Consider the following 27,787-nt stretch of genomic DNA (forward strand, 5'->3'; position numbering starts at 1 on the left):
TCGAATACAGAGCACTTTAAAAATTATGATTTTCTTTTTAATTTTTGTTTTTACAAAATGTTTTTTGGCAAAATGAGAGAGCAGAATAACTTATTAAAGAGGTTATTTAAATGAAAAAAGTACATGCATGACCAAACAATAACACAAAAAACAGTTACTAATAGTCCAAAAAGTAGCGTTCTCATATTTTGAAACTGTAGACATAAAATCATTGACATAATTATAAGCGTGAAAAAAAAAAGATCTAAAATCAGAAATGTACAGTTCCATAATTTCACAATAGATGTCTTTTTTTACTGATGCAGCACAAGGCAGCAAGACATACCATAGAATTACATAATTACTCAACACGGATGAGCACGAGGCGGCGGGCAGAGAACCATTACCGTAACATCAACAGAACACGGAGACAGAACAGAGGCAATAAATACTAAAGGTTAAGCGAGTTAAAGCTGATAAAAAAAAAAGAAAACATCTTTTCAAAGATTAAAATTGTGCGACTTGAAGATTGAACAATAATAATAAAAAAAAGAGTAACTATAAGTGACTGTCTTTTAAATGACCAGTGTCATTCAACCATCTTCCTCGAGAATCCCAAATTCTGATAATACTAAAAACAATTCATTTGGTGTCTGATACAAATCGAGAGAGCATGATTGACATGTGCAAGACCAGGATGTCAGGCCACAACCTGACTCTGATCCAACACTGGCCCCACGGCGTAGGACTCTGATAAAGATGGCCCTCTTGACCGGCAAACTCACATGGTGTCTCATGATTTTTATACAGGCATCTCAACAGGATGATCAACTTCAACCAGTGCTGAGGCTTTTTGAAAAAAAAAAAAAAAAAAAAAAAGTATAAACACATACCGCCCTTGCAAATCTCATCATAATTCTATAAATATGCATGCAATCATCTCATAAACCGGGTACTACATTACAATTTCCAAAGAGACATTCAAGAAAATGTTGATCACACACAACAATATCCTTGTCCTTGGCAAAAGTGTTCCTTTCTGAAGAAAAACTACAGTAAGTATCCTATCAGTGTATGGAGAAAAGTGACATCCATATAAAAGAGACCCCTGTTATCTGTTCCCCTCAACGGTCACACAGATTCAGTGTTGTGTTTTTTTTTTTAATGCAAGTATTAAATTGAGGAGGAACAGGGTTGCAAGACATTCAACACAGTGGGTGGGTGGCTGGTGGCATATGGGCACCTGCAGGCAGACAAGTGGAGTCTCTCCGTCTTCCTCTCTTGCTCTCCCTCTGTTAGTCTCTCTCTCTCTCACCCCATCTCTCTCCCTCTGCCAGTCTCTCTCTCTCCCCCCATCTGTCTCCCTCTATCAGTCTCTCTCTCCCCTTCTTTTACTCTCTCTCCTTTCCATCTCTCTCCCTCAGTCCATCATCTCTCCAGCTGGAGGTCAAAAGGACTGAGGGCGTGTGTGTGTGTGTGGAGTCACTGTCTGCACCCAGCCTGGGATGCATGATGGAGCCCTTTGTTTTTTTTGTTTTTTAAAAACACGTGCAGAGTCCAGTCTACTCGTGGCCTGGACTCTGGTGACCAGCGCTGCATCACCACGCCTGCAGCAGCAGCAGAGGTCCGGCAGCGCCTCACGCTCCCATGGCGAGGGCAGAAAGGGAGCGCTTGGACAGGGGGAGGGTGGCAAGGGTGGACACCAACAAGCGAACACACACACACACACACACACACACACACACACACACACACACACTCTCTCGTCAAAGGACTCTGGGGGAGGGGGGGGTGGGGGGCAGACTTGGGCTTGTGGTATCACAGACTGATCCGATAGCACCATGAAAGCACAGCAGGGAGTAGTTAGCAAAGGGTTCAGTCATAGGAACACTGAATATTAACAACTGCTGTTACAGAGTATTCACCACTTTATACTGAGAGGCATGCACTTAGTAAGCTCACAACAGCACACGGAGAAAGATTGTACAGTACGCCTGACCCAGACAATCAGACCTTTTAGTCGTTATTTGCTGTTGTCGATGGAACAAGTAAAAAAAAAAACAATCTGTCGCCAGCCTCTGAAACTGTCTGAAAGCCACCCTTGATGTAAAACGTTGCTACGAGCTATAGCTACTCCTGTCCTGTCCCCCGTAATATGGTCTATAGTCTGGGGTCCACACAAAGATCCTTTCCTCTCAGTACCTATGGCTTCAACTCTCCCATGGCTTCTTTTCCCATCTATCTTCAAAGTGTCCCTTTTTAAAACAACTCGGCCTACATGATCTTTATAATATTCTTTTTTTAAAAAGCACCGCGGTGCCATAGAAAAACTCCACTCTTTTAAAGGTACATTCAATCATATGAGCAAACGATACAAAACAAACCAAAAGAAAAATAAACGAGACTAAAGGGTTTCGGCAGTTCAACACTGGTAACATGCAGACGAAACAATCAGCACGGGAACGATTTTCGACCAGCGGGTTTTGAAGAAGCGCCAACGTCAACGACAGCGAATAACAATTTGACACCAATTTTTGAACAATTAAAATGTTTTGCTTAAAATATACAACAGTTGTCTCCACTCTCTTGCTAACCCCAAGGCGGGCCAAAAAAGAAACAGACTTCACATATCCATTCAGAATGAGTACATACTTTAAGCCCTTTGCGGTCAGACCATGTAACTGCCCAAACGGCATATTACGCCACAATTACATGTCTGTAATTTGGATATGGGTGTGATTTAAAAAGAGTTTGGCCTCCTTCGCTTCGGTGATTCAGTCACACTGGAACCCTGTAGGTTTCTTCAGCTTGGGTGGTGGTGGTGGTGGTAGTAGTAGTGGGGGGTTGGGGGGGGGGGGGGGGGTGAGTGCTCACGCAGGCTGACTCAGGGGTCAGAGTTCGGGGGGACAGTCTGCCGCAGCGGGGCTTGGGCCAGCGTAGCTGCCGCTGCCGCCGCCGCAGCTGCTGCTGTGGAGGACGACGAGGAAGAGGAGGAGGATGAGGAAGAGGAGCTGCGCCGGGTCTCAACCCCGGTGCTGGTCATCTTCAGCTTGCGGCGCTTGGCCAGAGGGGCGTTGTCCACACTCTTCAGGAAGAAGCCCTCTCGCTTCCCCCGGTTGAATGCCTGTGAATGTGACGGAAGGAGAGAAGGATGTGGGGAGTGGGAGGGACAGACACACAGCGCTCACTGTGAGTGGTCAACACCACAAACATGTACAGGCCTGATAAGAGTTCAGGCGTGGTGCCTGAATTCAGGCTTGAGCTCGGCCATGTACGATGTAATGAAAAGCTATATATCTCTATATTGTCTTTGTATTTGATCATTTCAGGCACAGATAATTTCCTGTCAATCAGCCCTGCATGTAACAATACAACTCTCTTTCTGTCCAATGGGGCACATGAGGGATGTGGAGGGACCTTCCGACTAACTGGCATTAGCACGTCTTTTTCAAAACAGGTCCACTGCATTCACAACATCTAAAGCAAAACCCAGGTAGCAGCAACACCCAACTTGAGAGTGTTAAATGAAAACTTTGAAAATGATGAACTTTGAGGAGCCGTGGTGTGGTGTGGTGTGGGGGCGGTGTGGGGTGGTGTGGGGTGGGGTGGGGTGGTGTGGGGTGACCTGTACCTTGTAAGTAGCGTTGACGTAAGTGCGCACGGTGGGGCCGCTGGACTCGAGCACGTCGGGCGTGCACAGCGGAGTGGACGACATGTTGGCCCCGCCCTGGAGCCAGCCGTTCTCCTTCAGATCGCTCAGCTTCAGACGCCGCTCGGGGTCCACCGTCAACAAACCTGCAGTGGCCCAACGTGAAAATATGTCAGAACCAGAAGTAGGAGGATGGGCGGAACAGGAGGAATAAGACATGAGAGAAAGAAAGAGTGGAAGAGAGAAAGGGACAGAGAGAAAGAAAAGAGTCAGAAAGACATGGGCGTTTGGAGAGACTGCCACGTGAAAAGGGCTTTTTTTGGCTGTTAAATAGAACAATGACGGGTCTAACCTGAGGTAATGTTAGGACAGCTGCAGTGACACATCTCAGCCTTCCCAACTCACAGGCAAATTTCTAAAGTGAAAACCTGTGTACGATCAGGTTGCCCATGCCAGCAGTGAGAAACTGTCAGGCTCACTAACTTCAAGGCGCGAGCGAGCGCAACACACAACGAGTTTGTGTGCGAGGTAGTGAAGGGAGCTGACAGTGTGTCTGAGGAAGTGTGTGATTTGAGGAAACGAGAGTTACAAAGAGGCTGGGAGACATTGCACAACTTAGGTGTGCGTGTGTGTGTGTCTGAGTCTGTATGTGTGCCAATAACTCTAAGCTAGTTCTGCATTCATTTATCAGGAGGGATCGACAAACTGGGTCAAGCACCACCCTAAAAAAATCGAGGGAATGAGGGAGTGGACTCCTCGGCAGCCTCCATGCCAAGAGCCCGGTAGACTGGCCAGCAGGGATGAGGTGGAAGCCATATACAGTAGTCACGTACTGTACAGTGATCAACCGCAGAGAATAAAACAAGTCTGAACAATCGCATCGAGTCGTGGGAAAGGTGTGCTTTTGTCTTTCGCAGGGCCAAAGTGCTTAATCATCAGTGTCTTGTTGGGTTGACTTGAGTCATAATAACCATAGGGGATAATGGCCTGACAGGTTTATTCACTACAAAACAATCTAGAACATTCTGTGAGTTTCTGATGTTGCCCTAGATGTACTCTATATGGGGTGCACTTATTTGGACCGTGTGTTGGACTTACAGAGTAGAAAGTTAAAGAACTCTCATTGCTCTTTGCTCCAAAAAATATTATCAAATGATGATGTGAGAATATCAGGATGTATTTTTATTTTTTTTTGTCATTGAACATGGCGCCATGGTGGGTCGCGTCACAATCTCAAGAGTCTTGCTCGGTTCCCCTGTGATGGGTTTTAAACACGCGGCACTGTGATATCCTCTCACCTCTCACAAGCTCTTTGGCCTCTTCTGACACACCTCTCCACGCCTCTCCATCCAATGAGAAGTCTCCCTCTTTGATCTTCTTCATGATGTCAGCGGCGTGTGACGAGGTCATGCCCTTCTTTTCGGTCTGGAAGGGAACCTGTCCCGACAGCATGGTATACTGAGACACACACACACAGAGAGAGAGAGAGAGAGAGACACACACACACACACCTTTTAGTCCTCGGTAGGAGAGACATGGTAGATGAGCAAGATAATGATTTCTTTTAATGGCTTAAGCTAAACCACACACAAACGTATTCCAAATGAATCCAGTAATTATTGAATATCTCTATAATTAGAGAGTAATGCCTCTCGTTCTCCTCACTCCCCCCCGCCCCCCTCCTCCTCCTCTTCCTCCCACCCTCCAGCAGCACTAGAGGAAAGTCAACTAGAGTTTAGAGCTTGTTCCCCAGCACAGCAGTCTGGAAGTCTATAAAAAATGAGGTTAAGATGAAGACAGTTTGATTCACAGCAGTGTAGAGACTGGAAGTGAAACACAACCCGAGGGCTGGTTCTCAGCGGTCGGTCGGTCGGTCGGTCAGTCGGTCAGTCTCTGGGAGGAGGTACGTACCAGGATGACCCCGAGGCTCCAGAGGTCGCAGGCCTGGTCGTAGCCGGTGGAGTGGAAGAGCTCCGGGGCGGCGTACTGCAGCGTGAAGCACGGCGTCTGCAGGGGCGCGCTGCCCGCCGGGAACAGCCGCGCGAAGCCGAAGTCGATGACCTTCAGCACCGCGTCCTCGCCCTCGTCCGCAAACAGAACGTTCTGCGCGAGGGAGACGGAGAACAAACGGAAAAACAGCAGTGAGACGGTGGGTTACCAGCCCCCCCCCCACCCCCCTTCATATTCACTCTCACCTAAATGTTTTATGTGAAACGTGCCGTTTGTTTACTGTATGTGAAAGGTTCAATAAAGAGCGAAAAACCAGCAAAATAGCTACAGTGTTTAGTCAGCTGGGTTCCACACCGGGCCAGTCTTTCAGAAATTCAACCCTTTTGAAAAAAAAAAAAAAAAAAAAGCTTTTCTGTTCTCCACACTTACTGGCTGTGGTCTCGCCAGCGCAGCGCGCAGCAGCAGAGAAGCTGTCCTGCCGCCTTATCGGCTCTTATCTCCAGCTCTGCATTCGTTATCAGCGCGGCCGCAACACCATCGGCTCACTGCTCCCGCCCGACTAACAGCACATCTTAACCGCGGAGAGAGGCCCGAGCAACACATGCACAACCCAACGCACCGCTCGCGTGCGCCACTCGCTCGACAAGCGACCTAAATTAATAATTGAGGGCGTCGGCCTGCGAGGCACTGGGGAGCTAACATGACAAACATGCCAGGGGCACGGTAGCCCCCGCTTACACACACACACACACACACGTTACAGACAGGACAGCCATGAGACACCAGTGAGCTAAAGAGACGGTGTGTGTGTGTGTGAGAGTGCGTTCCTGGAAACTACATACGCTACTGTGGGGCTTTCAGACCCTGTAACAGAATGGAAGGACAGCAAAACGTTTTTCTTACAGTCTGAATGAATGCGTTATTTGAAGTCACAAAGGAAGCGTGTGGCATCTGCATCATGCACACTTTCGGTTGCCGTTAATCAGTCTGAAGAGGTGATTCATACCAGTAATTTCCTGTGAAACACACACATTTTTTTCTCCGTCTCTTACTCAGTTGCCACCCCCCCCGGTGGCTTGCAGTTGGAGGACGACAGACGAAGCCCAACAACAAGCGTGGCAAGTGAGCGAGCGGGCGAGTGAGCGAGCCAGATCGACGACTAGAACGTTCTCATTACAATCACGCGGAGCTGTCTCGCACCAGCTGCCCGCCTCGGAGACTGCCGCCGCGCCGCCTCCCCATTCCACTCGACTGCCAGACAGCCAGCTCTCTATTTTCGACCACCGCGCACAATGCATGCGTCAACCTGCCACTGCGAAAGCACAAACATTTCTGACGCCCCCCCCTCCCTTCTTCTTGATTCAAGTATCTTTCTGTCAGGCGAGAGAGTGTGTTTGTATGTGTGTGTGTTTGTGTGAAAAAGAGTGTGAGTGTGAGTGTGAGTGTGAGTGTGAGTGTGAGAGAGAGTGAGGGTGAAAGAGAGATCCCACCCCCACCTCACAGATCCCGTCTTAGGTGGAGATCAAACTCAGCAGAATTTCTGTTCTGTTTTCCTTTACGGTTTGACACAGAAACGGGTGACACTGCTAGCATTACGCAAGAGACCAGGGAATGGAGCGGATCGGGCGCAAATTTGGAACAACAGCACTCATCAATGTCAGTTTTGTGCTTCCTAGTAACATTTCAGGCTCTCGCCAATCAATTCTGTTAGCAGAGAGAGACACAGGAAATGAACACTTAGCCATCAGAGCATCAAAGTAAGCCAACAACAGATCTTTGCCTGATACACTTGAGCTGGCGTGTTACTTCCTTATTTCACAATCAAATATTGTGAACACAATTCAAGAAACGTGCAAAAATAAAAAAATAAATAAATCATACCGAACAAAACAAAAAACACACCGTGACATTAAGGGATGGTAGCACCCTATGTGCTCCCCCCAGTACCCACCTCTGGCTTGAGGTCCCTGTGCACCACACCGGCCTCGTGCATGAAGCTGACGGCCGACACGAGGCTGCTCATCAGCTTGCTGGCCTCCCACTCGGCAAACAGCTTCTTCCGCTTGAGGCGCTCCAGCAGCTCCCCGCCACGCAGGAGCTCCATCACCAGGTACGTGTGGTGCTGAGGAGAGAGAGAGGGGGGGTGGGGGCAGCAGGGGGGGTAACGTGAGGTCATGAGATGACAAGCGATAGGAGATGCAAACACACAGGGGTGTGAAAGGAAGATTGGTGTTTGGTGATATTGAAGATAATTTTGCATTTGCGTTTATCTGTGTGTATTGTTGCTGTCACACAGCATATGTAAGATGTAAGATGTTTGTGTGAATGTGTGTGTGTGTGTGTGTGTGTGTGTGTGTGTGTGTCTTTATTTACCTGGTCGGTGTAAACTTCATGGAGTTTGACAATATTGGGATGAGACTCGCACTGCCTCAGGGCCGCTATCTCCTTTTGTGTCATCGACTCCATCCTGAAACACACACATTTATGAGACACACACACACACACACAACAAACACACACACACTGTGACAACAACACCAACAAACCAACAGCGCCATCTAGATAAGCCTCTCCAGCAGTGCCGAAGGCCAACAGTAAATTATCCATATTAAAGGCAGTGTTTGGAGTGTGTGTATTTGTGTGTGTGTGTGTATTTGTGTGTGTGTGTGTTGTTGGGCTCCTTTGGCTCACCTACGGCTGATGATTTTGACGGCGTACTCCTGGCCACTCTGCTTGTGTCGGCACTTCCTGCACACGGAGAAGCTGCCTTCCCCCAGCGGAGGGCCCTGCAGGCACAGCTCGTAGTGCTGGAAGAACTGGGAGTCCTGCAGGCACACACATGCAGGGGGGAGCGGAGGAGGAAAGAGGAGCGCAGAGCATATTTACTAGCTTCACTAATGGAGCAGAAGACCCTTGTGTGTGTGTGTGTGTGTGTGTGTGTGTGTTTGTGCACAGCATATAACACAAATGTACATATAATCATGGATCTGTAAACGCAAATGTATCTTTTCTTTTTCTTTAAAATAAATAATATTAAGATGGTGAGATTACGGCTAAAATGCTATCATTTTTGAGAAAGCTGTACAAACAGCCTGCTACTTGAGAGACAGGCCTTTTTTATTTGGCCAATACTGTTGCGCTCAAATACAGCATATTTAAAAGAGGAAGGATTAGCATACCAAAAGAGTACGACTTCCTTTTGCGTGCTGTCTGGCGACCCCCCATAAATAGCGTTGGCCAAGTCTCGCCACCCCCACCTCACCCAACCCTCTGAGTTACAATGGACAAACTGTCAGTTTAAGCACCACTGATCTACGGTAGTTATAGATAATGATGTTCTTAAATAAATAGGTAACCTGACTTCGCTTGTCTAGTGTCTACAGTACATACTTCCGCTCAATTTCTTTTCCCTACAGTAGTGTCTGCAATAGCTTGATCCGCCCTCGTTTTACTCCCCCGGCAAGAGCACCTCCGTCCAACCAGCGAACAGAAAGCGTTCCTATGAGCGATTATATTTGAGTTGCAAGCCTATCGTTATCGTTGTCTCCCCCATAGTTAACATATACGTCATTACCAAATGCTAGTGATTGAACTCCAAAGATTTCAAACGTCCACCAACCAGGAAATACACGTTTGCCAATGGACCTAGGCATGACCATCTGAGAAGTCACGAGAGCCATGGTTTTCCAGGCTAGGATATGGTTTTTCCAGGCTAGGATATGGTTTTCCAGGCTAGGATATGGCTGCTGTACCTTCAGCATTGCACTGCGCTGTACCGTGGCTGACCCTGGCTTGTCCACCTTCACCTGGTTCTCCAGGAAGTCCCCCATGACCACGTTTTTGTTGAATAGAATGGACGGTGCGATGAAGGAGTAACCCTAGTGGGAGATAAAAACAAAAGATGGTGTGTGAGTGTGAGAGAGAGAGAGAGAGAGAGAGTGTGTGTGTGTGTGTGGTGCTTTCTCAAAGCCAGTTCCACATTAATCGAGCCGCGTGGTTTTAAACTTTCTTAGTTACAGAGGACAAATCGGCCTCATGCATCATACATTTATCAAGAGAACTAAGATAAATCTCTAGGGGGCCTAATAACAGTTCCTGACAGAATAAAATAACTACCTACACAGCATATTTAAGGCCCTAAGATAATGGAGTGCCTCGCAAACCCCAGTTCTATTTCCAACTTGCAGGTGTTTAAGTTCACCGCACAGAGCTTGTGGGGACAGAATGTACCTGGAAAAGACGCTCAGTACTGGGAGGGGTGCTGGCTGGAGAGTAGACCGGCTCCATCCCGGTGAATTCCTCGGCAAAGTTCCCTGTGTCCAGCTCATTCCGCAGCTCGGGACGGAAGGGGCTGGCAACCTTTTTGGCGGCCAGATCTGACCAGCTGAACCCCTGCAAGTTACATGTGAATATTTCATTAATGAAGTGCACAGTGTAGAGTGTGTGTGTGTGTGTGTGTGTGTGTGTCTGTCCGTCTGTCACTGTGTGTGTGTGTGTGTGCCCGCGCTTGTGTGTCGGTCTGTATGTCTCTGCATACGTGTGTGTGTGTGTGTGTGTGTGTGTGTGTGTGTGTGTGTGTGTGTCTGTCTGCCTCTATTCAGGAATGGAAATAAAATGGCTTCAACAGAGTGGCCCCTCATTTTGGATGTATGACTGTACATTTCATTTCATGTTCTTCAGTACATATAATACCTCTGAGAGCCTCCTGCCGACCTGCACCAATCCCCTACCCCCCACCCCCCAGTCTCCTCAGCCTCCCGAGGGAGATTCTGCTCGTAACTCACTAGTATGCTGGCTGGCTACAACCCTCCACTCAAGATGGGCAGACAGCAGCTTTCTTTCTCTCTTTCTTTTTTAAAAGCAGAACACTATAATCCGTTGGAGATAGATCCAGCCAAGATGGATTCCCTCACCAGAAAGTAAAGTACAAGAAACTTGTTTTTTTTTATTTTTTAGATAAGCTGGATACTCATTATCCACATAAAAACGGGGTATTAATTCTAAAACATCTGCTCTAACACTGAGCATCTGTAAAATCTATACATCGTCTATACATTGCCATGTCTAGTCTATATAGAAAAAGAATAGAATAGAATAGAATATATACTTTTTTGATCCCGTGAGGGAAATTAGTTTCTCTGCATTTAACCGAATTAGTGAACAAGGGAAGTGCTCAAGGGCACTTCAGCCGTGGACTGGTCGGGGATCGAACGGCAACCCTCCGGTTCCAAATCCGAAGCCCTAACCAGTAGGCCACGGCTGCCCCAATATACACATAGTGTTAAAGCAGTTCATGAGTGTTGTAGCCAGGAGAGTGGTGGTGTAGAGGACCTTAAAGAATGGATGAGTCTTGATGTCGTCAGCACCCTTGGGTCCAGAGCCGAGCCGCTTGTGAGGGTCTTTGACCAGCAGTTTCCTCAGGAGGTCCTGCGCCAGGGGGCCGATTATGGACGGGAACGGGGGCTCGCAGCGCAGGATCCGCCTGAGACACACAGGACAGACACAGAGAAGGACGAGAGGAGATTAGATGGACACACGGGGCAGGACAATGAGGACGCCAATGTGTGGACAGATGATTGGAGCAGGGTTTGCTACCGATTTTCCATTAACACTGAAAAATGTTTCCACGCCCTTTCAAGGACCTTACTGAAATTTCCATGCCCTTAAATAACCCAGTACACAAAATTGCATACTTTAATCCCAATGCAACCTTTCCACTCCTTCTCGAATAGGCTAGTGAGGCTGTGTCAATTCAAATAAAATAGCAAAATTATCCATGGAAGAGTATGATCATTTCAATGTACATGAGACAAAATCAAATTCCATGATTTTTTCAAAACTACCTATGATTTTTTTTTAGTACAGACGGCAATAATTGGCAAGGAATGCTCCATTTCCCATGATGCAGCTCAGCCTGACACACTCGCTAATAGCATCAGAATTACAAAGCTAACTAAATGTCACGAGTACAAACAGAAAGCTCAACTGGCAGCCATTCTTATGTGTTTGTGCATCTTGTGCTGGAGAGCACAATGAGAGGCGTTCATTGATGACAACTCAATAAGATGTCAAAATTATTGACTGTGAGATAGAAAACTCAATCGATGCAGCATTTACAAACACCACAATGGTCCTTCAGTTTTTTCAAAACTCTCTATGAATTGACTGAATTGACTGACTTTTGGCCTGGACTTTCGGAAAATTCCTGTTTCAAAACAACAAAGGATTTCAGTGACCTTGGGAAGCATGTGGAAGTGGCTCTGACGGACAGTGACTCACTTGGACACTTCGCTCTGCGTATTCCTCTCGCCCTCCAAGGTGAACGGCGAAGCTCCAGTCAGCAGCTCAAACATGAGGATCCCCAGACTCCACCAATCCACCGACTGTTCAGCAGAGGGAGAGCACAGGCAGGTACGAAACAGCGTTGAGTTTGTGAGGATGAACGAAAATGACAAGGAACGGAAATTACAAAAAAACAAAAAAAAACAACAACAACAACAAAAAACAGTATTGACAGGACACTGAAGGACAAAGCATACACAAGTTCGAGCAGGTCTAGGCGACACTTGATCAATGGTGCCCTTGATTAGTTGCACATAGCTGTTCAGTCAATTTTATCCGCTTAAACAGCCTTTGTCTAGGTTTTGAGGTCAATTGTCTGCCATGTTTTAGTATGGATGAAGAATCAGCCACTCTAGAGTACACAGACAGCGGTAATTGCCAACGAATGCTCCATTTCCCATGATGCAGCTCAGCCTGACACACTCGCTAATAGCATCACAATTACAAAGCTAACTAAATGTCACGAGTACAACAAGAAAGCTCAACTGGCAGCCATTCTTATGCGTTTGTGTGTCTTGTTCTGGAGAGCAGAACAATGAGAGGCATTCATTTGATGACAACTCAATGAGATGTCAAAATTATTGACTCTGTAATGGAACAGCCCATCGATGCAGCATTTACTAACACCGCAATGCTCCTCTAGTCTGAGCTTATAGCAGAGAGGATATACAGTTGAGCGTTAAAGGAGCACCAGACCAGGTTGGCATACAAGTAAGCCAAGAATAACTTTGCATTCAGAGTGCATGAAAGGCTGGAAGCCCTTGTGAGACAGCACCATGCCCCTTACCTTTCCATGTCCCGACTTCCCACGGATAATCTCAGGAGCCATGTACTCAATAGTGCCACAGAACGAGTAGGTCCTCTCTTTCTGTTGACACAAGAGTGTTCCATTATAAAACCGAGGTCAGAACCGATGACCAATTTTGAGTTATCGAATAAAAGTGGCATACATTGTATGGCTGAGTTTTTTTGGACCATGTCTGGTTCAAAAATAAACATAGTGGACAGAATTGCTAGGTTTTCCATCCTAGTCTGGCCAAAGCTCTTACTAAATCTAAATGTCTAGGGTAAAAAGTCAGGCCAGCTTATTCTATCTGCATGATAAAAATACTGATTATCTTGTCATAGCATGACTTTGGCTTTCTTCTTTCTTCAAAGTAAGGTCAGAGTTTTAAATTCAATTTGTGTAACATTTGTTTAAAAAGGCCATGGGATGTGTTAATCTTAGTCTCATTAATATTATATCTCATTATAAAGCTCGTGTTGACCATGTCTTCTTGTGAATTGCAATTACAAATGTTTCTGAAATAGACTCATCTCGTTGGGTATAAAGTCAGGATTGTGTCACATACCTCCAAGATTACTTATTTAGGCGAAGAGGCTGGAGGAGTTTTTCTAACTAACGCAAAACAAATGGTACAAAAGATCCACGATTTTTTTTATCTCAGATTTGTAAGATAACTACATCCTTGGAGACATCTGGGCAATTGGACAGAATAAAACATTTCTCTCTGTCTTCATTCTTGACTGCATGACCCTATCATTGAGTCTTTACGTGTATTCACTTAGATACTCAAAATAATAATAATACACACAGAGCCTCCCCCCTCTCCAAGCAGTGATGTCTCACTAGGTTGGTTTGGTGTGACTAAGCTGTGGTCAGTTTAATCACATAATCGGAGCACAAAGACAACAGTACCTCTTCTTCCAGGAACTCCTTGCTCAACCCAAAGTCCGTCAGCACCACATGGCCCTCGCTGTCCAACAGGATGTTCTCCAGTTTGATGTCCCGGTACACAATGCCAAGCTAAAAAGAATTGTGCCAAACAGAATAAAAATAAAGAACACCGTACAACTACAACACTGACAAGCACACAAAAGCTGCAATAAAAGCGTTCTGCTGGGGAGCCTTGACAGAGCAGCAGCGAGGCCATTACGTTTAAACGGCTAATTTCTGCTCCGTAATTCCCCTTCAAGTGGAAGCCATTTACAGCCTTGACAACCTTACAGTTTTTCTCAATCATGCAGACACATTTCCCCCCAAAGCTTAAAAACGCATTCTTACTAGAGCAGTCATTCAAGATCACCACACATCATCACATTTGGCAAAGGCAACATGGCATTTTTCAGTGTGCTTGTTCAAGCTGGACAAGCTGCAGCACAACTGCTTAACATTTCGTACAGAGGTGACAGAAAGAGTTCTTGCTTTGGGACAAGCTGGTCGGAAAACAAAAACACGCAGCTTATACACACTTTCATTTAAAAAGGTTGTTGCATTGCAAATCCCATTAGACAGACAGGATGCCTAATTAGGTAATGCGCCCCTCTTGGTTCAGATTTCCCATGATGCTCTATGCATCTTACAATGGTTTTGACTGTGGCGAAACTACCATTATCCATAGACAATGTACTTAGCCCTACATGTACACCTGTTTCAGCTGATCAGATTGTGTACTTGATATGGTGACATGCTGATGTTTTTTGTTGTATATAATATATGTTGGCTAAAAATACATGTTTTCTGTGTTCAGTGTTCAATCATCAAAATGGAGTTCTCCATGTGGACATAGCACTGTTGAACAGTGAACAAAGTGAGCAGTGAACAGAGTGAACACTGTGTGTGTGTGTGGGTTTGTGTTTATGTTTGTGTTTGTGTTTGCATCCAGTTACTAAAACTGGAATACCATGACATGCCTGGAAGCGTTTTTTTTCTATCTGAATAGTCAAGGAGCAAGGCTTGTACAAAAATCATGCCATGACCTAGGTGGGTGCACTGCACACATGCAAGTCTCCTTATAATAGCCTTCACCAGCTGCAACAACTTCACACTACAAAGGATGTCCATTTCCTATTTTCCTATCAGGTGGTAGGTTAACTTGACAATAATTACTGTTCATTATTTTCGGATTATAATTCAATGTTAATTCTACTAATTTGTTCGCCATATTCCCATCTGTGTTGTCAAGAGATTTTCATCTGTAAGTAGAAATGCACTGCAAGTGCCGAAAAGCTCATTATTACACCAACCGAACAACAACCGAAGCCGGGAGCCCTATTGTGTAGAGAATGCAGTGATGCCGACAACAAAACACTTACAAACTCTGAGTGCTGTCAATACATTCAGTTCTTGGCAGTATAAATTCTCTGACATAATATCACAGCCAAATGTAGCACAAAAGAAGACAAAAACAGTCAATTGCAAACAACACAGAGACTCAGATCTACAACATGTACAGTATAAGGACTACCAAACTTGCATGCTTAATAAAAACCCTAGTTAAAATATGCACAGTATTGGGAGAAGCTGAGCATGTTCTTAAATAAATAAATAAATAAATAAATATATGAAATGAGAAAAACACATGGTCTCTGGGGACCTACAAGGACTTCAGTTGCTCTGACAAAATGAAATGTGATGCTACAACCCATGCGTGCTACTGACAAGATATAATCAATTCCATTAGAATATCTGCCAGCCACAAACACACACAGCGGGCGAGCTCAGTCAGGGTCTTCTTGCAAATGGTTCTGATTGATATAATTTGGCGAATGCCCTAATGCATGACATGCACCAACTGAGGAATCTGAGCACAAGCTTGTGAAATGAGCGGACTTTTTTGCAATGACCTTCAGAACCATCAACACGTTTCAGGATTTTTAGAAACAAAACAATTCTGGTCAGCTGGTACCCTTAACATCAAGCTTAAGCTTTAAAAAAGTAAGATTCCAATATCAAAGTACAATACCAAAGTACAAAACACCGAAGTACAAACCACCGAAGTACCAATACGGAAGTTTCACAAAGTAGCCTAGTTATCCAACAGAAACAAATCGTGAGAGCTCTTTCTCAACTAATTGAACTGTATTGTGAGGAGCAAAGATTGTGTCTTCTATGAGGGTATAATTGGTGCAAAAGTCACGAGCACATTTAACTGGAGATTTCGCATTCGTACACTAAAGTCACACATGTGTAACCGTACATTTGAAGTTGTACATATTTTTTTCATACCTTGTTAACACAAAATAGGGCTACGGGTTCACGAATCCGTTTTACAAGTTCACAAAACCGTTTTACAGATACACGAATTCTAACCTGTGCATCACAAGTTACTGGCCTCATCCCCTCGAGACTTTTGCCCCACTTACACTGCAACGATTGGGGCAAAACACATTCGCACATCCGTGTTTCATAATCTGAGAACATGCACAACATTCGTGCACTTGCAAACCGTAAATTTGAAGTTGTACATATTTTTTTCATACGTTGTTAACACAACAGAGGGCTACAGGTGCACAAGTCCGTTTTGCAGGTTTACAGATCCGTTCTACAGATACACGAATCCTATCCTGTGCATCACAGATCCTGGCCTCATCCCCTCGACACTTTTGCCCCATATACACTGCAATGTTTGGGGCAAAACACATTCGCACACCTGTGTTTCATAATCTGAGAACATTCACTACATTTGTGCATTTGTAAACCCAAACGTGAACTAATGCAACATAAGTTGTGCATCTGTGATATATTTTCTCATTCATAAAACTTGCACGGCTACAAGTCAATCCATACAAGTGCTTGAGTCTACATCTGCGAGTTTCCGTTGCTGTTTTCCGGGGACGAATACTTTTGCACCAATTATACCACCTAGCGATGTGCAAAACAGATTTGTACTTGTGCACACAGAGAACATCGAACATCGAAAACAAAACAAGGCGGCCGGATCTGGATCTGGATCGCGCCCACACATCCCTGCTCATATAGCCTATAACCTCCGCTTGTTTCCTCATCAATATAAAGGACAAGGACGCACAATTTGTAGATTTTCTTTTCACAGAGTGAGAAAACATTTCGTAGTGATTATTTGCACCCGGGTGTAGCCTAAATAGTGGAATGGAGGCATTTTCTTATTTGCACCCAAACCTGTAGCCTAATGCGTGCAGAAACAGATGGGATGGCCTACCTAAATCTAACAAGTTAGGATGTGTAAAAACAATCTTTTTGATGGAAACGTGGTGTTAAATTCCCATAAACTTGTTCAGTGAACGGGTAAAACCGTCCGTTTGTAAGCAAAATCAAGAATTACGAGTTTGTTTACCGTCACCTAGCAACCAGAAGATAGACAAATATTAGTAGGCCTAGTCCATGAGGTTTTACTAGTAATCGTGTAGGGTAACGGGCAAATGCATATAGCGGGACTTTGAGATTGGCAGTTCGAATCCCATCCATAGTTTTCCCACTTCTTTTTTTTTTTTGCATGCCAAAATAAAATATTGTGAAAGTATGTGCGAACGACTCTCTTTTCTTTGATGACGTTACCTCGCGGCAAATAAGAGTTTGTGCTTAATGAACCTGTCAAAATGGTCTAGTTTTATTTTAGTTATAGAAAGGCTACCGTTGTGAGTAGAACGCTATAGTCAACTCCTCTACAGAAAACAACTCTATTTAGGCATGCAAAAAAAAAGAAGTGGGATAACTTTGGATAAGATTCAAACTGCCAATCTGAAAGTATCAAAGTTATGCATTTACCCGCTACCCTACACGAATTCTAACAAAGCACGATGAACTACTAATATTTGTCCATCTTCTGGTTGCTAGGTGACGGTAAACAAACTCGTAATTCTTGATTTTGCTTACAAACGGACGGTTTTACCCGTTCACTGAACAAGTTTATGGGAATTTAGCACCACGTTTCCATCAAAAAGATTGTTTTTACACATCCTAACTTGTTAGATTTAGGTAGGCCATCCCATCTGTTTCTGCACGCATTAGGCTACAGGTTTGGGTGCAAATAAGAAAATGCCTCCATTCCACTATTTAGGCTACACCCGGGTGCAAATAATCACTACGAAATGTTTTCTCACTCTGTGAAAAGAAAATCTACAAATTGTGCGTCCTTGTCCTTTATATTGATGAGGAAACAAGCGGAGGTTATAGGCTATATGAGCAGGGATGTGTGGGCGCGATCCAGATCCAGATCCGGCCGCCTTGTTTTGTTTTCGATGTTCGATGTTCTCTGTGTGCACAAGTACAAATCTGTTTTGCACATCGCTAGGTGGTATAATTGGTGCAAAAGTATTCGTCCCCGGAAAACAGCAACGGAAACTCGCAGATGTAGACTCAAGCACTTGTATGGATTGACTTGTAGCCGTGCAAGTTTTATGAATGAGAAAATATATCACAGATGCACAACTTATGTTGCATTAGTTCACGTTTGGGTTTACAAATGCACAAATGTTGTGAATGTTCTCAGATTATGAAACACAGGTGTGCGAATGTGTTTTGCCCCAAACATTGCAGTGTATATGGGGCAAAAGTGTCGAGGGGATGAGGCCAGGATCTGTGATGCACAGGATAGGATTCGTGTATCTGTAGAACGGATCTGTAAACCTGCAAAACGGACTTGTGCACCTGTAGCCCTCTGTTGTGTTAACAACGTATGAAAAAAATATGTACAACTTCAAATTTACGGTTTGCAAGTGCACGAATGTTGTGCATGTTCTCAGATTATGAAACACGGATGTGCGAATGTGTTTTGCCCCAATCGTTGCAGTGTAAGTGGGGCAAAAGTCTCGAGGGGATGAGGCCAGTAACTTGTGATGCACAGGTGAGAATTCGTGTATCTGTAAAACGGTTTTGTGAACTTGTAAAACGGATTCGTGAACCCGTAGCCCTATTTTGTGTTAACAAGGTATGAAAAAAATATGTACAACTTCAAATGTACGGTTACACATGTGTGACTTTAGTGTACGAATGCGAAATCTCCAGTTAAATGTGCTCGTGACTTTTGCACCAATTATACCCTCATAGTCTTCGGGCTGCTCTAGTTAACATTTCTCGATAGTGTTTGTTCTTGACATTACATCTGAATTGTGTCATACTTGGCAAGACAATACATGCATACCTGGATTCTAGACCGGGACTCATAAACCTGAAAATGGGTCATTGCCAACCTCATTCTCTTTAGCGCAGAACAGAATGTTGCACTGTTTCCACAGCAGAGAGTCAAACATTTATAGCAAGTGTTAAATTATAATTCAGTTTGTCCAAGAGAGATTCTCCCATTGCACAAGTTTAACAGACATTCAACACTTGCTGTGGGTGGGTCCTACCTTGTGCAGATGCTCCAAGGCCAGAATGATCTCTCCGATGTAGATCCGAACTTCATCTTCAGAGAAGTGGTCTCGCTGGTAAAGATGGGTAAACATCTCCCCACCACTAACATAGTCTAGAAGAGACAGCATGGTAGATCTTAATAATATTTCTGCAACACAGTGCTGCAACACGACCAAGTAAATCAAGCACCTGAAAGGTCCATCCAGACACATCATTTTCTAAACAAAGCGAAAAATATATATATAAAAAAACCTGAAATGTCAAATGTGTCATGCTTTTATGCCTGAAAAAGTACTTACCAAGTATGAGGTGCAATTTCGTCTGCGTTTGGAAGGCATAGTGCAGTGTAACTAAAAAGGGAGACTGACGAATGTGCTCCAAAACTTGTCTTTCAGTCCGAGTGTGTTCAGCAGTCTTTGCCTTTTGTACAATAGCCGCTTTCTTCAACACCTACGGATGAAGGTACTCTAATTAATGAGGACGGAATGACAAAAGGGATCCACCTAGTCTGATCTTCCCCATTACTAGACCTTTAACTGAACATGGGTGCGTCCGTATATGAGGGAGAGCAGAGAGGGAGTGCACATCTGAACGTCGGCCAAGAAACACTGAGCGACACACTTCCTCGTGATTAGGCTCAAACCACCAACCAAAAAAAACAGCAACTTTTAGGATCATTAAGATTTCTATAATAAAATACCAGGTGTGTGTTTCGACTGAAGAAGGGCCCACTGGGTGTATAAAACACTGGAAAATCAAACTGTAGCTGCAGCACTGACCTTCATAGCATATAGCTTCCCTTCATCGTGACCACTTGTCTTCCTCACAAGGAAAACTTTTCCATAAGCTGCACGGCACAGAAAAATAATTATTAAACAAAATTATCATAACTGTGTAAACGGGCAACAGAGCAACACTCGTCCTTCCATTGGCATGCTTGATTCTCACGCCCGACCCAACAGACTTATCAGTCATCCACACGGGAGAGATCACATCACATGTACATACAGGCCTGGCCCTACAACAGCATACATTCCCAAATGAACATAAGCTACACCCATTTCAGGGTAACACTAATCAATCACGTTTTGGATATTAACAGCAACAATAACAACAACAACAAAAACCCCAGAAAGAATGAATCAGTATTATGCGCCTCTCACCTCCAGTCCCCAGCACTTTCAGAAGTTCAAAGTTCTCCACTCCCACTTTTTCAGTGTACCCTGTAAGGTTTGCTGTAAGGCAAAGTTGAAATACAGTGAGACACACAGACACACATCTAGGTTACCTGAGGCTCTCCCCAGAAAACCTAGATGCCACTCAGTATCGCAGAGCATCAATGCAGAATATCAATAAAAGTCAGAATATTGGTTTCTCATGAATGCAATCAACAGGGTGGGTCTGCAGCAGTTGGTCATACAATGCAATGTAGTAACAGCAACATATTAAGGCAGCAGAGTGCTAATACGAGTTTAGCCCTCATTCATCGTAGGCTACTGACAGAATATGAGGCACATAAGTGAGCGAAAAGTCACAGATGTATGACATATTAATGAGAGTGAGTGAAACTCATTTGTTACTTACCATTAGTGATTTCGTGTTTGACAGTACATACTTTCTTCCTGGTCTCTTTATCAGAGTCCTCTCCACTACTGTAGCTACTACTGTCTCCAGACATAGTGCTTATGAAATATAAAGTAACTTATATTTCACAATCGAACCGCAAGCTGAATAGATTTCTCTTCCGGTGTACAACCTTATCATCTAAACTATACCACGTAAAGCAGTAGAAATGCACACTACAGATTACTAGTTTTTTGGTATAAAGTGCAGGAGATCATCTCGAACTGTCTGGTGTTGATGGCAGTCATTGTTTTGTTTTTCACTTATGACCACCGCAAATCCCTTTGACATCCTGCTGTTTTGACTAATCTTCATAAGCTCGTCTCGTTGTTTGCAGGGGTTACACGACCCAAATAGACTCGCATAAAATATCAGCGTAGTTATCTGTATTATTTCCTTCCTAGGTCTATAAAGTCACCAAAATGCTGTGTATCAGACAACCATTGCCGCTCGAAACTTGAATTTCTTTTCCATTAACTCCAGTCAATTAATTGGTGTCGGCCATACGTGGATGCCATTTCCGTATTTTCTACTTCGACACAAACTGTCGCAAGCCAGCTAGCTTGTTGCTAGCAATCTGCAACTGGATACAATTGTATCAACTCAGTTGCAGTGACCTGTAGGGTTAACGTTAGCTAGTGTTCTTCAGCAGAAGTGACTATAGCTAACAAGGTATCTGTCTGTGTACAAGCTTGTTTTCCTGCACGCACGTATATGTGATACGTCTCTGGCTACACTGTTATATCAGATGCGCGAAGCGTACATAACAGAAAATGACAGAAGGCGGACTATTTTTCCAAGCTAGCTAGCTAGATTTTAGCCAGCTAGCTTGCTAACTACCAACCCATGACAGACACTTAACATTAATTAAAACTCCCTATCTATGAGCCAATAAAATAATCGCAGTGACGCCCATCAAATGATATAAATTCGTTCTTCTTCCCTTTCTTCCGGATGTACTTCTGTGTTACTCGCGCTGAAAATATCTTTGCTAAAAGAAAACAAATTGTACACCAAAAGGACTTTAAAAACTGTTGTAAAGACTGGATTACTTTGACTACGGAAGCCGGGGTGATCCAATCTGATTGTTGCTTTTTTTAAAATTGAAATGAAAAGGGCGTTTACTGCTGGACATTTACCTTCAACCTTTTCCTGTGTTTGCTTAAGTTCAACATTTCATTATTCACCTCTCAAATTAGTTTGTAATTATTTCTCTTCCATAATCATAAATATTAATATAATCACATCACATAGCCTGGTCTAATCATGGACCTTAGGCCTTAGAGGCCTATACAGGTTATCAATTTCTGTGAGTATTATCTTAATAGAGGTGTCATATTAGTTGACTTTATTTAATCATGAATAACATTTTGAGAAAACAATCTGAGATTTCTGTCAAAAATGAACCACATAGTAGTACCCCGCTAAACGAACGTCTGCTGCAGCAGCATGTTCAGGTATTAACCACAAGGATTAGCAGAGTTTTGAAGGGTGTCAGGCAGAGGACACAGACACACAGGGCTTTCACTGCATTACTGACATCAATCATCAATCTTCATAATCCTATTTCAGTAACTGACATTCAGGTGTGTGTATGTGGCTGTGTGCGCATGCGTCTCTGTATGTGTGTGTGTGCTTGTCTGGGTCTGGCCATATGAATGACCTGCAAATCTTACCATTTGTGATTTATGTGTGCTGTTGAGATAAAGAATGTAAGTAAATCAATACTATAATCAGGGGGTATGGAGCTCCTGATATACTGTTGGGAAAAATGGCACCCCGTGCATTACATTAAAATATATTCACAAAAAGCAGATGTACTCAAAAAGCAGTTTAAAAACCTCAACATTTATTATGCAAGAATACAGTACTGTATTTTTTCTTCAGTTACATAGCAGAGCATTGAGTCACTACAGCCAGCGTTTTATAATTTAACAGTGGTATTCTTGTGTTGCTTAACACACAAATAGATTTTTGTTGTTGGCGTTGTTGTCAGTGCTAAAGGTTGAAAAATGAACATAATTAAAAGCCAGACAAATATTGGCCAATTTAGTGTCCCCAATGATGATGATAATAACCACACTAATGAAGTATAAAAATGGAGCAGACATTGTGCCCGATGAGTAATTCTCTTCGCTGTGATCCCAGTTTGATTGGTGCTAAAGGCAGGTCAATAAACTGCATTATGAAGGTAGGTAATGAACTGCGTATAAAAGGTTTCAACATTAATTTTTGTTTTATTTCACCATTGAAATGAAATTACTTTATGGGGAAATAGTCAACATTTTACTTAGACTCCACTGAAGACAGTATATGTTGGGCATACTGTACAGCACCTTCGTTCCAGACAGGAATGCTCACTTAAGCTAAGTGGCATCAGGAGGTTGTTGCATTTCAATTTTTACCAGTACCAATTAAAATATTCATTAGGGTATCACATCTTCACTTCCACTATTGAAACATAACAGATGACGGCCATCTTGAGTCTCAGGCAGCCCCTTCTTCACCTTCGCCCTCAGAGGACACCTGGTTCATGGGAAGGAATTTGAGCACAGGCTCCAAAACCTCCATCACTGTCTCCTTCACGCTCTTCTCCAGGAGGTACCCCTCTGATTCGGCCTCTGCGTTCTCCTCACCCTCCAGGGCGTCCAAGGATGTCTGCAGGAACCTGAGACTGGCCAGGACTGAGCCCTGCATAGGATAAGATAAATATGGAAGAAAGATGATGTCATTTTATGATAATTAGAGGTCAGGTCTTTGTTGATGAAAGATGATTCGTATTTACTTTTTTTTTTTTTTTTTTTTTTTTTTAAACTCACAACTGACCTAACTTACAAACGCACTGAGTAACCTTACAAAACTGTACATGCATTAATTTGTTTACTTTTTGTATTGTTCAGAAAGGGTCTACTCTACAATGCAGCCTTGATGTTTATTCACTACTTAGAAGTCTCACGAAGTTGTACATCTAAAATGAACACATCTGAATTACTCCTTCATTGCTTGAAAAAAATGATATAACCCCTTAGAAGAGACTGTGTCAAAAGTTATGTTTGACAAACTTTTGCTTGACTCATCTAATTGCTTAATCATAAAACATTTTTTTATTCCTTATTTCAGCATTTCATCTGGAGAGGGTTTTCCGCACTACAGTATGTCTTATCCTCTTATGAGCACATCCAACAAAAAGTCTCCTTTTCAGAACATGAATCAAAACATGAATTCTTATCCATGGTCACTCTACCACAATTTACTCTCTGTTTGTTCTCTACTCTACTCTCACCTGAACCAGAAGGACAGAGAGCACAACTGCTCCGATGGTGTTCATCAGGCCCCCGTAGTAGCCCACCAGGGCCTCCCTGCACCCACGGAGGTAGATGTTGAGCTCCTCCGTCTGGTACTCGTAGTTATAGTGGGCAGTGTTGTTGGTCAATTGGGAGTGGATGCACGGTCGAGGGGAGCTGGGGTTGCAGCAGCTGAAGGGCACTCCGTCGATCAGGTAACGTCCATCCACGTTGCTTTTGATGCGGCTGCCAGGGAAGAGATTGAATGCATGGGTTGAGAAGATGAATTGGCATTTTGTTTGATCTGTAGATGTTGGTATGGTATTACTTTTGGTATGGTATTGGTATTAATTATCCCAGTGTGCAATCTTGAATGAGTGATTTTCCAACCAATTCTGAAATTCTCCATATTCCAAATATTCTTAAACAAATACTCCAGTAGAAGTAATCATTGCATGTGTGCTTTTTAAGGCCAGGGGACAGCCTATTTCAGTTGGAACCACCACATTGCATACACATAAGCCAGCGATGGATATGATTTTTCTCATGATTTGATCTTTTAATGATTTTTTTGTATGTGATGGGTGGATGGCATGTGCTCAGGAATATGAATGGCTGCATATGCTGTGGGTCTAACTCCGTTCCAGCTTCTATTGCATGTGACTGTTATAGTGCACAATTGACTGTTACATTGCCTGTTTGCCCATGTACACCCTTGTATGCCTGTCTTACTTCTTCCACACTTCCTATTTCAGCACCATTATCACTCACTCTTTGACATCCTTGGTGCTGAAGTCCAGGTAACGATTACTGATCCACTGCACCTCGAACCAATCCCTGTAGTCGTCGTTGCCACAGCATTCGAAATCCATTTGTAGGTGGTCGATTGTCTGCTTCTGGAAACAGCGGCCAGGTGTATCCGTGTCCTTGTAGAATCGGATGCCGTTCTTAAGGCCGACCTTCAGGGACGACTCCAGCGAGCCCTTCATGATGAAACTCAAGAGCATCGCCACGAACATGAGAGTGGAGACGAAGAGGGAAACACCGTAGTAGGGCTTCAGGAAGGCCTTCCACGCCGGGAAACGACTCGGGTCCAGGGCATCTTGACAGATTCGCCCGGCGAAGTAGTTTACACCCAGACCGCCAAGGCCCACCACCATAAGGGTGTGAGGTACGATGTAAATGGTTGTGGTTTCCATTACCTGCAGATAGGGAGCACCAACAATTTACTGGGTCATGTCTACAGGCAAGAAATAATAAATCCTAAATCTAGTGTCAACTCAATTTTGTGACAATGGAATATGTAGCTACCTTTGTTGTAACAACAGTGGGCTTCAGGCTTTTTATTACTTTTTACACATACACTTTTATAAACACCTTTAGCCTAAGGATGCTGAGCATCTGTTTGTGTAGGCTACTAGCAGGATGGATTGGTATGCTAGCTAATCCTTCCATGCTTCAACAGAACTATGGTTGCTCTTTCAGATGCATTGTCTAGGTGGCTTTTCCAATGACATCTCAAATAATCACTGAACACAAAACATTAACAAAAATCATGTTCACGTTCGTGGTAAAAAAAAAAAAAAAAGAAATTAAGGGACTGCGGAGTAGGAATAAAGTGGCTAGAGAGCATATCATTTCCCTCATGTACTTATTTATATTCAACTGTTTACATTAGTTTAAAGGACAATTTTTACTACATATAAACAACACAGTTATATACAAACAGAACATGGAATACAGAAGCCTTGGCATTAGCAACCAGGCACTCCATCTATGGGCTTTAATGAGTACTACCACGAGGTTCATCAGGCCTGCTGCAGGACCTCTGAGCCTAAGAAGGTTACAAGGGATGTACACTATGTTGCATATGCCATCCATAAGAGACATTTTCTTACTTATCAAGTGCAGTTTGCCATAACTTATCATTAATATGTTTTTCCATAGGAGTATCCGATGCAAATATCTCATTCTGTCGATGCATATCTGATTATTTATCACAGTGGGTATCATTATAAGAGGTTTTGCTTCTGTCGTTTTTTCCCCCTATGGTTTTGCGTAAGATGGTTTTGGGGAGAAAAATGCCATGTTCTTTCATGAAATGTCATTCTGTCAAAGTATAGCTGCTTTTCAATGACTTCCATTAAAGTTACGTCCATAATGTAGTAAGAAAACTGATAGACAATTATCAGTTATCCTCAAATTGATCAAATCTAGAGCAACATTAGCATTTGTTGTTGTCCTCTGTCAGACAGAACATCAGCAAAGCCCTCTTTGAACTTCAGAGAATAAGAACCTCATGAGTGGTCTGTGCATGTAACAAACATGGATGCCCTTCTCCAATGAAGCTTGGCTGGTTTGTATGTTCACAGAGTTTACATTTTTGTCTGTTGGTTACAAAGCCTAATGCAGTCCTGGATGACTTCCTGTTTAGTATTTTAGTGTTTCTTTATCATAATGAAATGGACTCTGACATAACATAATTGCCTTTTTTTTTCTTTCTTTTTTTTCAAAAAGAATGACTTCAAATATCTTTAGATTGTGCATAAACTTGCAACTATTGCTGAAGATGGTTTTTTTATGACTTGCCAACCACTATTTAAACAAATCTAAATATAACGTCCTCTGTGCGGGCTCAATTCGTCTAGGCCTCTATGTGGGCTTCATATCCAGGCTGATTATAATACACCTGTCCCAGTATGACAGCTCCACCATAATCTCATTAACAGCTTAAACAATATTTATATTCACGACGGTTCATTTCAATGGCCCATATTACGTTCTTTATGTTTTCACATCATCCACTTGACAGTTATATTGACTTTTCAAACCCTGATATTAAAGTAATATTGCACATTCTTGAACTCCACCTAAAAAGACACAATTTCATGAGGATAAATCACAGAAGAACAACGGATGATGTAATGATATCATTTAGCATAATATACCTCATGCTCTCGGTAATCACAATCACAATTGCAATCATAATGAATGAATGTTAAATACTTATATCCAGATATCAAAATGACCTAGATAATAATTAAAAGATATCATCCACCATTGCCATTAATGGCCAAAAAGTAAACCTTAGAATTTATATGCTACCTCAGCCCTTTTGCGTAATTCAATTTTGAGGAAACAGCCCAGGAAGAAGGTGATCGATCCTGCCATCGTGGCTGCCCAGGAGAGCAGCCATAGGCTCTGGGCTAGCTTCACCCTCTTCTGGAAGGTGAACTTCATCGGCATCAACACCATTTTGGAGGCCTCCTCGTAAGAGGTTGTCCCGTAGAGGAGAATTTAAAGGAGAGACGATTAGACGACCCAGTAGAGGACAGTAGACGAAGGACTGGGTGGATGCACGTCTGTCCAGTAGTGAAGGCAAAAAAAAGTTTCAACTTAATTTATTGGCTTTGATTCCTCCAATTGGCCAAAATTAATTATCCTACAAGCTGGAGGAAAAAATGCCGGAAAAAAAGTAGGCCCCCTCTTTCTTCCTGGAATTTTTTCCTTCTTTAAATCCGGACTCCACTCTTGATGATATTCCACAATCCGCCTGGTGAATCCCCTGAGCACTTGCCAAAAACACGGAAGTGAAGCCCCTCGGCCCGGAGTGTGTTACCCTTGCATCTCTGTGCCCATGCTTGGGTGAGACACACTGGATTGGGCCAAAGCTGCAGGACTTGCAGGGCATCTTACCTCTAATCCTTTACCTATCCTATTAAACGCCCCTTTCCAATGGGAATCCAGGCCACTGTCTGCTCAGCAAACTAAGCTCGTCCACCTCTGTAGTAAAGGAGGAGGCCGTGAGTCTGACGACCAGACAAGCAAAGGTGCCAAGACAAAGTA

General features: G+C 43.5%; 2 protein-coding genes across 2 annotated transcripts; both read right to left on the bottom strand.

The window, feature by feature from the left end:
• Positions 1-203: 203 nt before the first annotated feature.
• Positions 204-21,704, bottom strand: LOC134080091 (ribosomal protein S6 kinase alpha-4-like). The gene is made up of 18 exons (XM_062536329.1): positions 20,619-21,704; positions 20,198-20,269; positions 19,814-19,881; positions 19,334-19,484; positions 19,031-19,146; positions 13,620-13,727; positions 12,708-12,788; positions 11,858-11,961; positions 10,910-11,060; positions 9,809-9,970; positions 9,331-9,456; positions 8,270-8,403; positions 7,952-8,045; positions 7,530-7,700; positions 5,540-5,731; positions 4,927-5,086; positions 3,611-3,774; positions 204-3,103 (listed from the first exon to the last, which is right to left on the bottom strand). Exons 1-18 carry the CDS (start codon positions 20,710-20,712, stop codon positions 2,864-2,866), a joined length of 2,388 nt encoding a protein of 795 aa, XP_062392313.1. The 5' UTR covers positions 20,713-21,704; the 3' UTR covers positions 204-2,863.
• Positions 21,705-23,144: 1,440 nt separating this feature from the next.
• Positions 23,145-27,196, bottom strand: LOC134079488 (peripherin-2-like). The gene is made up of 4 exons (XM_062535569.1): positions 27,047-27,196; positions 24,713-25,143; positions 23,941-24,187; positions 23,145-23,348 (listed from the first exon to the last, which is right to left on the bottom strand). Exons 1-4 carry the CDS (start codon positions 27,194-27,196, stop codon positions 23,145-23,147), a joined length of 1,032 nt encoding a protein of 343 aa, XP_062391553.1.
• Positions 27,197-27,787: the final 591 nt, after the last annotated feature.

This window comes from Sardina pilchardus, chromosome 5 (assembly GCF_963854185.1).
Source record: "Sardina pilchardus chromosome 5, fSarPil1.1, whole genome shotgun sequence".
NCBI lineage: Eukaryota > Metazoa > Chordata > Actinopteri > Clupeiformes > Clupeidae > Sardina > Sardina pilchardus.

Excerpts from the sequence above, each read along its gene's own strand:
- LOC134080091 (XM_062536329.1), bottom strand. The coding sequence starts at position 20,712 with ATGTCTGGAGACAGTAGTAGCTACAGTAGTGGAGAGGACTCTGATAAA. Across the intron at positions 11,061-11,857 it reads ACGCAGAGCGAAGTGTCCAA|GCGGATCCTGCGCTGCGAGC; the intron begins GTGAGTCACTGT and ends TGTGTGTCTCAG. Across the intron at positions 3,104-3,610 it reads ACGTCAACGCTACTTACAAG|GCATTCAACCGGGGGAAGCG; the intron begins GTACAGGTCACC and ends TCACATTCACAG.
- LOC134079488 (XM_062535569.1), bottom strand. The coding sequence starts at position 27,196 with ATGGTGTTGATGCCGATGAAGTTCACCTTCCAGAAGAGGGTGAAGCTA. Across the intron at positions 25,144-27,046 it reads AATTACGCAAAAGGGCTGAG|GTAATGGAAACCACAACCAT; the intron begins GTAGCATATAAA and ends CCCTATCTGCAG. Across the intron at positions 23,349-23,940 it reads TCTCTGTCCTTCTGGTTCAG|GGCTCAGTCCTGGCCAGTCT; the intron begins GTGAGAGTAGAG and ends TATCCTATGCAG.